At 34.4% G+C, this 16,758-nt stretch overlaps 1 protein-coding gene across 2 annotated transcripts in view; it reads right to left on the minus strand.

Moving 5' to 3' along the window:
• Nucleotides 1-2,004: 2,004 nt before the first annotated feature.
• LOC132164925 (G-type lectin S-receptor-like serine/threonine-protein kinase CES101) overlaps nucleotides 2,005-16,758 on the minus strand; it is a 15,565-nt gene continuing 811 nt past the window's right edge. The window contains exons 2-8 of one of the 2 annotated variants that reach the window (XM_059575444.1): nucleotides 4,020-4,845; nucleotides 3,781-3,888; nucleotides 3,494-3,693; nucleotides 3,201-3,411; nucleotides 2,867-3,104; nucleotides 2,641-2,791; nucleotides 2,005-2,516 (exon numbers count right to left, since the gene is read on the minus strand). In XM_059575444.1, coding sequence (XP_059431427.1) covers nucleotides 2,211-2,516; nucleotides 2,641-2,791; nucleotides 2,867-3,104; nucleotides 3,201-3,411; nucleotides 3,494-3,693; nucleotides 3,781-3,888; nucleotides 4,020-4,845 — 2,040 coding nt within the window. In that variant the 3' untranslated portion in view covers nucleotides 2,005-2,210. Of the gene's footprint in view, nucleotides 2,517-2,640; nucleotides 2,792-2,866; nucleotides 3,105-3,200; nucleotides 3,412-3,493; nucleotides 3,694-3,780; nucleotides 3,889-4,019; nucleotides 5,284-16,758 lie in introns of those variants that run through there. The other variant, XM_059575443.1, reaches the window with a different exon arrangement.

Here is a 16,758-nt window from a genome sequence, read left to right on the forward strand (position 1 = left end):
TTAAGATAAATAAATGATACTTAGTTTTGGTTGTCACCCTCTTGTTGTGCTATGCATGAATCTTTTAAAATAGTAAGTTTCATATCAGTTATAACTCAGTATTTTTGTAATTGAGTATATTTTAAAATGAGAGTATTTTGAGAAACCAATATCATCTTACATCAAACCAATATCTTGGGTAATTTTATCTTTTGACATGATCAAAATGGAAAGAAAATGAGCAAGTCTCATGTGATACATTTTTCATCCATATTTAACCTACTTGTAACGAAGTAGTAGTTTGGGGGAGAGAGTTGCAATTTGTCAAAATTTAAAAGTATAAGTGCAAATATAGTAGTAGTGTAAGGGGGCAAATACTTGTGGGAAATAGCACTCATGAGTATGACATCGAGTAATTATATTTATCACCTACTGCCTCCCTCCCATCCCCTCTCATTCCTCTAAAGTCTATGTGGCATGGTCTTCCAAAAAAAAAAAATCAATTTTCATACATAAAATGCAATAGAAGATCCCAGTCACATAGGCTTTAGGGGAAGGGGATTGCGGAGTGAGGAGGGGTGTGGTGTATAGCATTTATGATGTTGCTAAGTACTCAGATACCATTTGTAACGACCTAAGAAAAGCACTAACCACATTAACGCTATTATTCTAAAATAACTAATTAAATTGCAATTAGAGCCTTTTAAAGTCACTTATTTAATATAGCTAACCAATATGATACTTGACACCCATGAATCCACCCATAGTACCCACTCAATGTAAAGAACTAATATTTTCAATATAGGACTAACTTTTTAGGATAGCACAAATCTCCTAAATCAGAATTTAATAACTTGGAGCTCTATTTTCGTACCAAAGCATCTGGTATATATATTAGCATAAGCAATGGCATTCCAAGAACCTGCAGGACCAAATTTGGGGCTCTAATTTTCTTTGTGAGCGAACTTTTTTTTGGTGAAAAGCAAAAAGAAGTTTTCCAAGAACCTGCAGGACCAACCATGAAAGAGTCGAGAAGCAAATTACAGCTGCACAGTATTCAATATACACTTATGCTTTCATATTTTATTAAGGCTCAAAATAGCTTCATCACTCTAAGTAAGATGACAATTTTTTTTTTTAACAGACAAATAACCAGAGTCTCATTTTATATAGGATGACAATTGTATTTCCCTACCGCATACTAATTGTTCACCACACTTTTTGTAAACAGCATCCTTCTTTGTTTTTGTTTTTTAGGATGAATCAGTATCAATTTTATAACAGCTACTATATACCTATCTACAATTCGAGTACTGCTCTTTTTACGTCTTTTCAAAATTGATGTAGCTTTTAAAACTACCATTGAATCAAAATTAAATAATCATCTATCACAATTTAACGGTGAATTTAAAAGTTACATCAATTTTGAGATGGCACAAATAGGACATGAGTCTTCCTTTTAGCATTACTCGTATAATTTATAATTTTGCATTAGACCAGCAGAAACCAAGATTTTGAAGCATACTTCAAAATCTCATAACACTCAGCAACAAACTATATCAAAACATAGAACAAACAAAGGCAAAACTATACCAGGATCCGGCATCAATCCCCCAATTGTAGCAAATTTGTACATTACCCGTTGCATGTCCTCCTAAATTTACTTGCTCATAATGCAGACTCTAACCTTCAACTTTATTTTCTGCAGAAATTGGTCCTCAGTCAGGGGATAGTTTGCATGCTTAATATCATTTCTGTTTCTCCAAATATGATACACAGTAGATCCATACGCAAGCCTACAAACAAAAGCTTTGAAAACCTTCTTCCTCCACTGTTTCAGCCCTTCTTCAACAATATACACAATGGTCTTCAACAGCACACAACTTCATAACATTTCTCCAAATTCTACCACCATAGCTACAGCTAAAGAACAAGTGATCCCTGTCTTCTATAACATGCCGGCAAAACATACATTTTGTGTCCTCGTGATAACCCCACCTCAACAATTTTTCATTGCCAACCAAAGAATAAAAGCATGTTTTGGTATTATGAGAGGAAACCATATTAGTTGCCACCAATCCACACACCCCTGTTTATTTCTCAAAGCATTCCATGTATCAAAACTGGAATATTTATCAGTTTTGGAAAATCACAAAAACAATATCATAGCACATTAAAATATCAAAAAATGCTTTACTACAACACAGAGAAACATTTCTTTCACCCTCTATTTATCGGGGATCCATCTCTGAAATGGTAATAGTTGCTGAACTACTTTCCCGTTCATTTCTAGGTAGATTTGTTTCTATCAATTGTCTTTGAGCAGAAAATGCTATTTGTTTTGGAGTAGGAAGTGACATAGTTTCATTGGTAAGCATAGAGATAACATCAGACATAGTTGGCCTGTCTGCCGCAAACTCTTGTACGCATAAGAGACCCACATGAATGCATCTCAAAATCTGGAGTGTAGAATAGGATTCAACCAGAGTCGAATCCATTAGTTCCAAACTTCTATCTTCTCTCCATAATTCCCAGGCCTGCAACCAACCCATGTCCCACAATTTATTTTCCAGTTCAATTTGATCATTTAGAACCCAAGCTTGATAGTATTAACAAGTACAAAGCAAAAAGATAAATATGAGATTTAGCGTAGCTACTTACATATCCTACTAAGTTCATGGGGCGATCAAGATGATAAATGCCTCTAGTTTTTTGGCCACTAACAATCTCCAATATCAGAACTCCAAAACTGTATACATCTGACTTCTCTGAAAAATTTCCTTCCATGATATACTCTGGTGACATATAACCGCTGCAGCCAATAATGTAAGGAAGATTTTAGTTTTTGAGGATAAAGTAGGGACATAACAAGTGAGTGTCTACTTACTGTGTTCCAACTACTCTTCCTGTATTAGCTTCAGCATCATTCCGACCAAAAACCTTGGCCATGCCAAAATCCGATATTTTAGGATTCATGTCATCATCAAGCAAGATGTTACTTGCTTTTAAATCTCTATGAATAATCCTTAGTCTAGAGTATTTATGCAAATAAAGAAGTCCTTGAGCAATGCCTTCAATGATGTTGTAACGTCGCTTCCAATCCAAAAGCTCCCTTTTCTTTGGATCTATAAAGAGTATGTATAAACAATTAGTACGTCCTTAAGTTACAATTAAAGATTCAAAGTAATTTGAACAAATGAAAGAGATGAAGCATGGCAAACCAAAGAGGAAAAAGTCCAAGCTTTTGTTGGGCATGTATTCATAGATCAACATCTTTTCATCTCTATTAACACAACAACCCAAAAGTCTAACAAGATTCATGTGCTGGAGTTTGGCAATGAGTATAAGCTCATTCTTGAACTCCACTAATCCTTGTCCAGAAGAACTTAAAAGTCTCTTCACAGCTATTTCTTGGCCCTCGGGTAATTTTCCCTGAATTAGAGTTCTTATAAAAGGGAGAGCTTTAAACTTGTTAACAAAAGCACAATGAAAATTGTAGCGGACCAAGCCTTACCTTATATACTGGACCAAAACCACCTTGTCCAAGTTTATTTTCGATAGAAAAGTTGTTTGTGGCAGCTACAACGGACGCAAAACTGAATACTTTCAAATCTTGACCTTTCCTCCCATCATTGTTAATCTCATTTGCGTCTCCAAATCGGTTTGAAGTCGTCAATTCAAGTAATGTAGCTTCCTCATTGCTTTCTTGCTCCCCTGTTGCACAAAATATTCATAGTTAAACTCAATGTTTATCTGGGTTTATAAATTAATTGATCTTCTATTTAGTAGCTAAAAGCTTACTTTTGAGTTTTTTCCTCCGCAAAAAGCATAAGAATCCCAAGATTACAACTAAAGCAGCCGCTGTTGCCACTATGAACCATATCCACCAGGTATTTTGCTCTCCTGGTCCTAATCAAAAGTTTATGAAGTATATATTCATTAATCAACAAAATCAACAAAAGCTTCATTAAAAGAAAAGAAAAAAACAAAAATCTCAGTAAATCAAGCGCGACTGCGGGGTTGTGGGTGAGGGTGCTTACTAGTTTCAATTAGAACATTCATTTGTGGGAAACTCTGAGCTTGATCTTCTACAAATTGACTAGTGAACCGGCATCCAGTTTTATTATCGGTAGATGTATCAAAACTAACACAGGAACAATCATTCCAGCATTGAGCCCAACAATCCCCAATACTGATGTTCGAATTGTAATCAAAACCAAGTGATGCCTTAGGAGAAAAATAACCATATCTTTTCTCAAACTTTTGATTGCTATTCCTGCACTTGGGTGTTTTTTGCGGTTCACACCCAAGCGCAGAGGAATAACCAAAACACATACCACTTCTCACAAAAATAGGTTTTGGATTATCTGTAAGTGCCCCGTCTGAGCTCAAGACCCACCTCGAAACACTCATATCTGGAGAAGAATAACTGAAGTATCTCTCAGTCTCATTAGAAACATAACTAAAATTGTAATAGAGCCAATCTGAAGTCATCGTACCAACATTCTCAAAATCCGAATTGCTCCCAACCCCACTAACCCAATACATATTCCCTCGGTGTTTCATGACCAACTGTCCTGTCCCATTTTCCATAAGCTCCCATTCAAGAGAAAAACCTCCAGGGGCAGGAATTTTGTCAGTTACCCATGAAGTAAGCATCCATTTTTGCTGTGTTTTTAAGTTGATGCCAAGTTTCATACCAGGAAGAAGTGTGTCTGTCGGATGATCAAAGCTTTGCCATAAGATTCTATCAGAATTCAACTCTTTGACTATAAAGTTGCCCGAGTTTTCTAGAGTAGCAGTGGAGTTTGGTGCTGCTTCATTGGCATTTAATACAATTGGGCTCCCATCTCCATCATGCACAATCTTCAATAGGCCGTGTGTGTCAATTGTGAGATAAAGCTGACTATTAACTCTTATTGGTGTGTCTCGGTTAGCAATCCATACCTTAGATCCGTAAGCATCATTGGTGTACGATATTCCTAAATATCCACCATCCGGACTGTTGTTGAAGAAGCCTAATTGAAATCTCCCATCAGTTGAAACCAACTGCTGTGAATTGCCAAGCACTTCACCGGATTTGATGGTGTCATTGGTGTGTGTGATCTGAGCATGAGAAAGTTGTGGCCCTGAATTTCCAAGACACCAACATGACAAAACGGAGAGAAATATTGGAGTAAGAAGGAATTTCAGGCTAGCCATTGCTGGGAACAGATTTCAGTTTGGTGTTAATTTGCTTAATAGTTTTCATGTGTTGATGTTCTACACGATACCTACACTCGGGTCAAAGCTCGTTTTTTCCTTGCCTTGACATCTTTGGTACGTGGCAGAAAGCCTTTGGCCATAGTATTGAACAACCACGCCAACTGACGAAGAAATTAATTACACAAAAAGACGAGATGGACTTTTATTCACGATGACGTTGCATTATTTGGTCGACGCCCTTTTATTATATACCGCGGAAATGATTTATGTTAATATTTTTTTTTTTTTTTTTTTTATTTGTGAAATCAAGTGAATTTCATGTAGATTCAATGATAAATTTATTTATTCATTATGAAGATGGTTAAAAGATAATTAAAAAATAAATGAATTCTATTGTTTTCTCCACTGTATAACAGCAATGATCCACACGTTTTGAAACTTTTTACTATGATCTTTAGCTAAAATTCCAAATAATGAATGAGTTGCTATAGCCTACATACAAACTCTTTTTTAATAGGTGAGGTCCAACATATAAAATATTTAATTAAAATTAAGAGTAAATTTGACAAAGTCAATATTGAAACTCAAAAATTTTGATTCTCATACCATGTTAAATCACTACTTAACTTGAAAAAAAAAAAAAAAAATTAATATAAAAATGCCAAGTACTTAAAAGAGAATAGACTAAAATTACGATAAATTCCAAGCCAAATACTAGCAACGGAGAGGTAAAGTATTATTAATGTACAAGTCAAATACATGTGGAAATAATATAAATCAAATATGTTGATGAATCATATATTTATTTGAAAGAGCTATAACAATTCAAGAAAACCCGATGTACATCGATTCTTGAAGAATATCCGACAGATTCATTGTATAGGACAAAAGTATAGACCTCGGTCTACCTAAGTCCTGCGCAACCGAGTAATTTTAGGTGGCCTACTTGTGCCATACTAAGAATGATGTGGCTATTAAAACCACTATTTGATCAAAATTTAATAATGATCAATCACAAGCCAAATGGTGATTTTAATAGCCACATCATTCTTAATAGGACACAAGGAGACCACCTAGAATTACTCTGTGCAACCTTTACATCTAGATCATTCACCTGCGAATTATATTCGATCCAAGCCTGAATTACTTGACCACTCTTCAAGTCAAGGTGTGCCATGTTCGAGGCATAGGTCGAGCGTTCGCCTAGGGTTAACTTCAAACATTTCAAGCAAATGTCGAATGCTCAGAATAAGGTTAGTCTCGAATGGTTAAGGAAAATATATATTAGATGTTTGGCTTAGGGTTAGCCTCGAACATTCCAAGAAGATATCTAGTGTTCGGGTAGGGTTGGAAAATGATGAAAATGTCAAATTAATTTTGAGAATTTGGTTTATAGCACCTATTGGATTTCTTTTAATGTTAATTTAAATTACGAGGGTTGGTTTTCATAAATTGTAATTGGTTTAGAAATGTTTGTTTGCATTCTGGCTCTCGCATACATCTCTGCTAAGTTGGCTTTTTCTTTTCTTTTTTTTTTTCTTTTTTTTTTAATTAAAGGTAGATAGAGCATGCCAACTCAACAACGTGTGTATATATATATATATATATATATATATAAACACGCAAGATGGACACTAGAATCCAAAGAAGCTTTGCTCTGAATAAATTGATTAAATTTATCTCGATCTTGTTATCAGCTTAAACTATTAAGATAAGTGGTAGTTTAACATGGTTTTAGAGCACGAGCCTATTTTAGCCTTTTTTAGCGGTCTCCGTTGCTTTGATAAGCCGAGTCATTTATTTGACCAATTTTCAACTATTCTAAAAATAGCTCTGTCATCATTATTTTTTATTTTCTTGTAATTTTCTCCCATTCCCGGTATTGAATAGAAAATAAAAAATCTAATTTTTCTAACTTTTTTGCAACAGCTGCGCTCTGTTCATCCTCCTCATGGGCATCTACCACGACAACTATACGTAGATCCTAACACCAAAAAGAGACCCTACAATTAATACATTGAGATGCTTGCTGGAGACTTCTTTTGGACCTTAAAACGAAGATCTTATTATGGTTCAAAATGACTTCATTTTTAGACATGTTTCGAGACATATGAATTTAAATAAATTGATACAGAAAAAAAATAAAAAGGCTCCGAGTAAGATGACAATGACAATTGTATTTCCCTAAAGCATACTAATTGTTAACCAGTCGGTTCTTGCAGACACCGTAAAATTAGATAAATATCATTTGAAGTTCAAGTGTCAACTATAACCGAATATAAGAACAGATGAAGATAGAACAAATAATAAGCAAGATTACAAATAAAGTTTACATGACAATCGTCGAATATTAGAACCAGTATTTCAAATCATTATCTAAATCTAATTATAATTAGCTTAAATGCAATTCTGTGAGAAAATCGCAAAAACAGATGTTGTGGAGTGCACTGACCGTGCTTTACATAGAAGAGAACAAAAAAATATAGAGTACGAGAAGGACTTGCTTAGTGAAAGATAGATCACATGAAGATGGTCATAATCCAGTGAAGTGCACCACATACACATACAAGACAGGTACAAAAAAGGACGCTGATTGGCAACAAAACATCTTCCAATTGTTTCCACACCCATGTTTTGATTTCATGTGGGACTCGGATCCCCTCATATTAGAGGGAGAATATATATAAGACTAGGGCTGTAAATGAGCCGATCCGAGTCGAGCTTTGCCAATACTGGATCGGCTCATTACAGAGGGGAAATAAATGAGCCGGTCTCGAGCTTGAGCCGAGCTACAAAACCATTGCCCAAACTCGGCTCATTGGAGACAACATTGGCTCAGGATCGAGCTTGGGCTCACCAGAATGGGGAATTCGGGCCGAGTCGAGTACTCGAGTGGCTCGACTCGGCCCGAGCTCGTAAATTATGGGTTTATTTCTTTCCAGTATATCGAGCCCGAGCCCAAGCTCGAGCCCGGTTAACGGGCCAGCCGAGCCTTAAATGTCTGGCTCGGCTCATTTAAAAGAACATTATATCGAGGCCGAGCCCGAGCCCGAGCCCGGTTAAATGGGTCAAACGAGCCTTAAATGTGTGGCCCAGCCCATTTAAGGCTCGTTTAATGGTTAAAAAGAAGAAAAAATTCCAATTTAGTGAACAAAAACACAAAATTCATCATAGAAATTCAATATAATTGTATGATTGTACCTACATCAGCAAACAGCCAAATGACAAACTACAAGCAAATTGGAAATGAACATAATAGAGATTACAAACCTAATTCTAAATGAACCTTAAATAGAGATTACAAGCTAATTGAAAATGAACCTATAAAATAGATTACAAGCAAATTGAAAAAAAAAAAAACCAAAAACAGGGATTACAAATTTACAAGCTAACACAAAATGAACCTATAATAAAGATTATAAGCAAACTCAAAATGGACCTAAAATATAGATTACAAGGAAACTGAAAATGAACCTAAAATGGAGAATACAAGCAAACTCAAAATGAACCTATAATAAAAATTACAAGGAAATAAAAATGAACCTATAATAGAGATTACAAGCAAACTCAAAATGAACCTAAAATAGAGATTACAAGCAAACTCAAAATGAACCTATAATAAAGATTACAAGGAAATAAAAATAAACCTATAATAGAGATTACAAGGAAACTCAAAATGAACCAATAATAGAGATTACAAGCAATTAAGCAAACTCAAAATGAACATAAACAGCAAGATTACTTGAAACAAAATAAATCACTTTTGGTTCCCAGTTGCAGACTTGCAATTGCCACAAACTAGCTCTATGAGTTTCTGCATTCAATGATTTAAAATTAGTTACAAATTCAGAAAAAGAGAAGATTATAGACCAATAAGAAAAATACAACTAAATTACACAGCCCTAGTTGCCACGGCCCACACAGAGTCACTGCATTAAAAAAAAAAAAAAATTTGTTAGATGTTTTTAACTCCCTTGCATTTTGTCAAGGGAGAATTATCACTTAAGAATTAAGATTATGCAAATGGACATTTTAATGAATGTTCAAAAACCATATCTGAAAAATGCCAAAAACAATGGGAGGGCAGTATGAACACAGGTTGATGCATGATATAGGCTAATAATAGGTTACAAGCAAACTCAAAATGAACCTCTAATAAAGATTACACAATTAAAACAGGTTGTCCAAATGTTCAATATTCCAAGTTCCAACAAAGCTAGCAAAGGTATAAAAATTAAAACATGTTATCCAAATGTCCAATATTCCAAGTTCCACCAAAGCTAGCAAATGAATAGCAATTATTACAGAACATAACATCAAAATCTAATGTTGACATCCAAATTACATATTCAATAAGCAAAGGAAAGCAGTAAATAGATTCCCTCATAGAAATGAGAAAACAGCATTCATGGCAAATTTGACAATTCCACTTCCAACAATTTCCCCAAACACAAAAACAAAGTTAATAAGGTGAAATTACTAGTAAAAAAAGCTTAGAAAATGGAAATAAATCAAATAACAGAATCATAAAGAACTTGCATTCAATGATTTAAAACTATTTACATGAACAAGTTAATATAATCAAATTCATACAAAGATACAAGATTAGACCAATGAGAAATATGCACCTAAATTACACAGCCCTAGTTGCCATAAACCCACACAGACAGTCACTGCATTCAATGAAAAAAAAATTGTTAGAAGTATTTAACTTCTTTGCAACATGTCAAGGGAGAATTATCACTTAAGATTATGCAAAATTGCAAATGAACATTTTAATGATTGTTCAAAAACCAGATCTGCAAAAACAATGGGAGGGCAGAATGAACACAAATTGATGCATGATATAGGCTAAAAGATTACAAGCAAACTCAAAATGAACCTATTATAAAGATTACAAATTTACACATAAGAAAAACCAGTATATGCAATGTAGATAAACTTGAAAACAACCAAAGGAAACTGGAAAAATTAACAAAGTAAATTACCTAAATTCCGAATCTCCATTCAGTTATAAGTTATAACTTATAATAAATCCAGCAAAGCATAACAATTAATACAGAACAACAGGTAATCCAAATGTCCAACATTCCAAGTTCCAACCAAGCCAACAAAGTATAACAATTAATACAGAACAACATGAAATCCAAATGTCCAACATTCCAAGTTCCAACAAAGGCAGCAAAGTATAACAATTAATACAGAACATAACATCAAAATAAAATGTGACATTCAAATTACATATTTAATAAGCATAGGAAAACAGTAAACAAATTCAGTTTTTTCAGAGAATCCCTCACAAAAAATGAGAAAATAGCATTCACGGCAAATTTGGCAACTCCACTTCCACCATTTTCTACAAACACAAACACAAAGTCAATAAGGTGAAATTATAAGTAACAAAGAGGTTGAAAAATTGAAATAAATAAAATAACAGAATCATAACCTCACAGAAATGAGAAAAAAGCATTCACGGCACATTTGGCAATTCCACTTCTACCATTTTCTACAAACACAAACACAGTTAATTAGGTGAAATTATAAGTAAAAAAGAGCTTGGACAATGGAAATAAATAAAATAACAGAATCATAAAACTTACAGGTATTCTAGATTTTTTCTTAATGCCATGAAGTGCTCTAACCCAATCTGCACCACATAGGAGCATCTCAACAGTATCAATTGATAATGATGCTCTATGGGGTTCAATAACTCTACCACCAACACTGAAAGATGATTCTGAAGCAACAGTACTGATTGGAACAGCCAATACATCCCGTGCCATCTTAGATAAGATGCAGTACTTTAAGGCGTTGGATTTCCACCATCCCAAAGCATCAAAGTTTGCATCACTATCTTCACCATTCTCACTATCAGAAATGAATACATCTTCTTCAAGATATACATCCAAATCTGTTTTTATGGGCCGGATGATGTCATTGCTTCTAACATGTTGCCTAAAACGTGATCTACCACCAGAAACTTCCTCTGTAATAAAGGCAATTGAAGTAGTAGCAGCACTGACTTCAGCAGCTGCTTGTTGTTGAATGATAGATGCATTATGGGCAGCAACATAAACCTCAAACAACTCTTTCAAAGTACTCAACACAGCCTTTATGTTATCATCTTTTGTATCAAGTGGATAAATGATAGGAAAACAGAACCTAATCAACTTCATTTTGTATCTAGGATCCAACACAGCAGCTAAGGCCATCACCATATTAGATTCACCCCAATACTTATCAAATTTATCACTCATCTTAGCTGACATTAATCTCATATATTCATTCCTATCCCCAGCCTTAATATCCACAATTTCTTTCATTCTCCACACCTCAGGTAGAAACAGATTGGATGTAGGGTAGTCACTTCCAAAGACAACATTGGTCACATCATTGAAAACAGCTAAAACTTGGTTCACATTCTCAACCTTTTCCCACTGTTCAGGAGTTACCACCCACAGAAAAGCCTGCTCTACTCTATGGTATCTAGGAAACACTTCCTTGAACCTAATTGTAGTCTTCAACATCAAGTAGGCGTTATTCCATCGGGTAGGAACATCTAAAACAAGTTTATTAGAACCTAAGTCCAAACGCTTTGCTATATCACTAAATGCAATCAACCGCCTCTTAGAAGCCACTATATATTTAATCCCCTGCCTAACAGAATCTATTATCTCCCCTATTTCTGAAAGCCCTGCTTGCACCAACAAATTGGTAATATGAGCACAACACCTAATATGAAACATAAGCCCCCCAATAGGCAAACTACCCCTCAACTCAAAATCATCTCTCAAAATGTCAATGGCAGCAGCATTAGCACTAGCATTATCAACAGTTATTGTAAGTACTTTATCCAAAATGCCCCATTCAATAAAACTGTTTCTTAAGGCTTCAGCAATAACAACACCCGAATGTGGAGGAGGTACATTACAAAAATTTAAAATCCTCTTTTGGAGTAGCCAATTAGAATCCACAAAATGGCAAGTAACCACCATATATGAAACCCTATGGGAGGAGGTCCACATATCAGTAGTTATGTTTACCCTATCAATCCCACTTAGAAGTGTTTTCAACTTTTTCTTTTCAATGTTATAAGTGGCAATGCAATCACTTTTTACAGTGGCACGACTAATTTTTTTCCAGTATGGTGTGCAAGCCCTCATGAACTTGTTAAAAAGTTCATGCTCCATCATATTAAAGAGATATTCATGTAGAAGTACCATATGGGCAGCAAGTTCTCTAACTTTCTTCTCATTGAAAGTAAAGTTTGTCAAGGTCCCTAAACCATCATTGTCATCACTAGGTTCAAAAGACAAAGTCTTTTGCTTCTTAATGCTATTCAACTCCCCAAACTTCACACAAGGAGCTAGATGCCTACTAAGGGTGGAGGTAGTATTAGATTTCCCTACAGAAAACAACATCTTACACCAATTACACTGGGATTTTTTTACACCATTTATTTCAATAGAAGAAAAGTCATTCCAGACTTTGGAAGTCCTTTGCCTTTCCTTCCTTTGGAAGGCAACTGACCCACCTTCACCCCCAGCCCCAGCCCCATCCCCATCCCCATCCCCATCCCCAGGACCAGCCCCATCCCTAGATACAACAACAGCAGAAGAAATCAGATTAACATGTTCATCTGGTGTGCATTCAGTGCTAGCAAACACATCAGATCCAGGAGTAGGGTCGGCAGTGGGTGAATCATCACCCATATCAACATCATTGAGTTGAAATGTATTGTCCATGATAACTGTTAATAATTTGTAAAATTAAAAAACTCAGATAAATAAAATAACATAATACATTAATGGGAAATAAAAAATCAATTAACAGAAACTACATTAACAGAATCATAGATAGACATACCAAATAATTTTAATCAATTCATTTTAAAAAATCAGAATCAAAGATAGACATAGCAAACATTTTAACATAACAGAATCATAGTCCTAACATAGCAATTCATGTAAACAGATTTATAAGTTATAACGTAGCAATTACTATTAACATAGCAATTTATAACATAGCAATTCATGTAAACAGATTTACAAGTTATAACATAGCAATTTATAACATAGAAATTCATGTTAACAGATTTATAAGTTATAACATAGCAATTCATGTTAACAGATTTATAAGTTATAACATAGCAATTTATAACATAGCAATTCATGTTAACAGATTTATAAGTTATAACATAGCAATTCATGTTAACAGATTTATAAGTTATAACATAGCAATTTATAACATAACAATTCATGTTAACAGATTTATAAGTTATAACATAGCAATTAATGAAAACAGACGGAACAAGTTTCTTTAAAAAAAAAACCTGAAACTTCCAGCAAATGAAACTGTTGTAGATTGCAAATTCAGTGCTACCGGACTCCCTGAAATGATGAAATTACGAACATTAGTTACTAGTTAGTGCATTTTTTAACAACGAAAACAGTAAACCATAATGGAATAATAAATTAAGAATACACCTATAAATATAACAAGTTCAGATTAGGGTTCAGGAAAAAAAAAAAAACTTAACTTAAAGCTAAAGGTAGAAGAGGCTCTTCACTCTTCAGAAGTCAGAATGTTTTCTAATTTGAAACTCCTTAGCAAGCAGCAAGCAAGAGCAAACAAATTCAAACAACTCGAGTAACGTGCAAGCAAGTCTTGCATACATGATGCATCAGGTTCATACACTCGAGTATATAAGGGGGATGGATCGTGGGGGGATTTGGGAATGAATAAAAAAATGGAAATCGAGTACTTGATAGCCCAATACTCGATTTCCATAGCCCTAACAGTCAGATCAAGAGCAATCATCTTTGTCTCTTCAGACTCTTCCACACCACAACCAAAAAAGTCAGAGATCAAAAGAACAGTTGAAAACTTGAAAAAACACAAATATGAAAATAAAAACAATGTAAATAACATAAGAAAATGAGGATTAGGCGGCGAGATTGGACGGGCTATGAGAACTTTTCTGGTTCGCAAAAGCAGCGATTCACGCAATTGATCAAAAGAGTTTGTCTCACAAAACTTGTAAGCCATTGGATGGATATCAGATGATCCATCAACGGCTCGATTGACGATCTGAAACGAACGGGGTGTAGGTAGGGGGTTGAGAGGGATTTAATGCGAGCATTCAATCCATTCAACCAACCACGAATCCACGATGGGATATGCATTGAATGCTCCCTCTCTAGTCCCTTCGTTTGAATCGTTTCTGGCATTTCTGCCTCTCTGGTTAGCCTAGTTACTGGCTGGTTAGTGGTTACTGGTAGGAACTTAGGGTTCTAAGTGAAATGGAGAGTAGGAGAGAAGTCACAGAAGAAATTAGAAAGCTAGGGACTGAGCGAGAGAGGCGAGTTGAATGATTTTTACTTTTTAAGTTTAGTTTTCTCTGAAACGAGCCCCAGCCGTTGGATCTGATTTTAATTTGAGTAATGAACGGTTGGATTTGATCCAATCTTTGTAAATTTTTCCTAGCGTGCCGCGTGTCCCACTTATGCGTTAATAAGTTTTTAATCCAATACGGCCGTGTCTAATAAAGTCTGGTGTAACCCTTTCAGATAGTCCGTCGATTAGATAGATTAATTTATTGATTTTATTTTAATCGTTCGATCAGTTCATTGTAGCAAGCTTACTGTGGTCTGCAGAACACTAGATTATTCTCAGGTTGGGTGTGGGTTACAGCTGTCGTCCATTATCTTGATCTAACGGCTGAAGTTTAATCGCCAAAAATTGAACGGCTGAAATCGAAGTCAGATGTGTCAGTCTCGTTTGTCGTGCTTGCGTGAAGAAACGAGACTGGAAATTAATCCACCACGTGCGTGAGTTGGTGAAACCGGTGCCATCTATACTCAATATTTCATCTTGACCGTAGATTCTCATATTGATTTTAAAATTTATTTCGGATTAGTGAGCCCATGTGTATTTTGGAACACTAGATAATAATCACGCAGGGATTGCTCTACAGCTGTCTTCCATTTTCCAAATCCAACGGCTGCAGTTAAATCTAAAAAAAACGGACGGTTGGAAGCTATCGAGACGCGTCAGTCTCGGTTCGCGTGCGTGGCGTGCAAAACCGTGAAGCCGAAAATGATTCTCCGCGGCATGACTGACTGAACCCGGTTTCCTTTCTGCACGTGAACTTTTTTTGACCGTTTATTCTAATCTATTAGTTTTATTCAAGTTAAGACCGTGCGATTAATACCCCTATGGTGTAGTGCGGAGTACTGGATAAATATCTTTGTGGGGTGGTTTACAGCTGTCGTCCACTTCCACGATCGAACGGCTACGGATTAATGCAAATTAATCTGACGGCTACAATCAATCTAGATAAACGTTCGATTTTTTCAAAATTCAAAAAAAAAATAATTATACTGTGTGCGTAATTATAGATGAGCTCGCCTCTTTGTTTTCCCATAAATGATCTAAGCCGTTGATCTTTAATAAAATTCAATCAGTTCAACCACAACCGTTTATTTAAGTTAAGAAGTTGTTAGTTAATAGTACCCTAAAAAAAACTATAAACGTGTGTTTGGTTTTTTTTTTCCTTGAAAAACGTGTGTTTGGACTTTGGAGTCTAGACGAATACCATTGTTTAATTTATTTTAGAACTATGAAGACAAATTTGTTAGAAATTAATAGCATTGTTGGGAATTTGTTAGGAATTAATTAATACATTTGAAAATACATAACTCTAAACTATGAAGATACGGGATATCATTATTTTACAATAGTTCTAGACTTTTAGTTTGTAGCAATTAATAGCATTATTGGCATTTGTTTTACAATACCATTAGACATTAGTTAACAAATTTAAACAATACTTAAAAGTTAACAACTTAAATACTACTTAATACAATTTTTTTTTTTTTAAAAAAAAAAAATTAGTACCATATAATTTAATGTTTTTAAATAACTTATTAATTGGGCAATAGACATTAAACCTATAAGTATACACCTATATTATACCCTTAGATCTTAATTACTTAATTGTACACACATGACACATTGAACCTATGATTATTATGATTATTATTATTATTATTATTATTGAATTGGACATTGGACATTAAAAATTAAAAAACCTATAAACAATAATGTAGTATATACAATAATACAATGTTAGTTATACACCTATATTATACCCTTAGATCTTAATTAGTTAATTGTAGACACATGACACATTGAATTTATGATTATTATGATTATTATTATTATTATTATTGAATTGGACATTGGACATTAAAAATTAAAAAACTTATAAACAATAATGTAGTATATACAATAATACAATGTTAGTTATACACCAATATTATACCCTTAGATCTTAATTAGTTAATTGTACACACATTGAACCAATGATTATTATTATGATTATTATTATTACTAACTAATTAATTGGACATTGGACATTAAACCTATAAATAATAACATAGTCTATACTCTATACAATGTTAGTTATACACTTATACTATACCCTTAGATCTTAATTAGTTAATTGTACACACATTGAACCTTTGATTATTATTATTATTATTATTATTATTATTACTAACTAATTAATTG

The sequence above is a fragment of the Corylus avellana genome, chromosome ca11 (assembly GCF_901000735.1).
Source record: "Corylus avellana chromosome ca11, CavTom2PMs-1.0".
Lineage (NCBI taxonomy): Eukaryota > Viridiplantae > Streptophyta > Magnoliopsida > Fagales > Betulaceae > Corylus > Corylus avellana.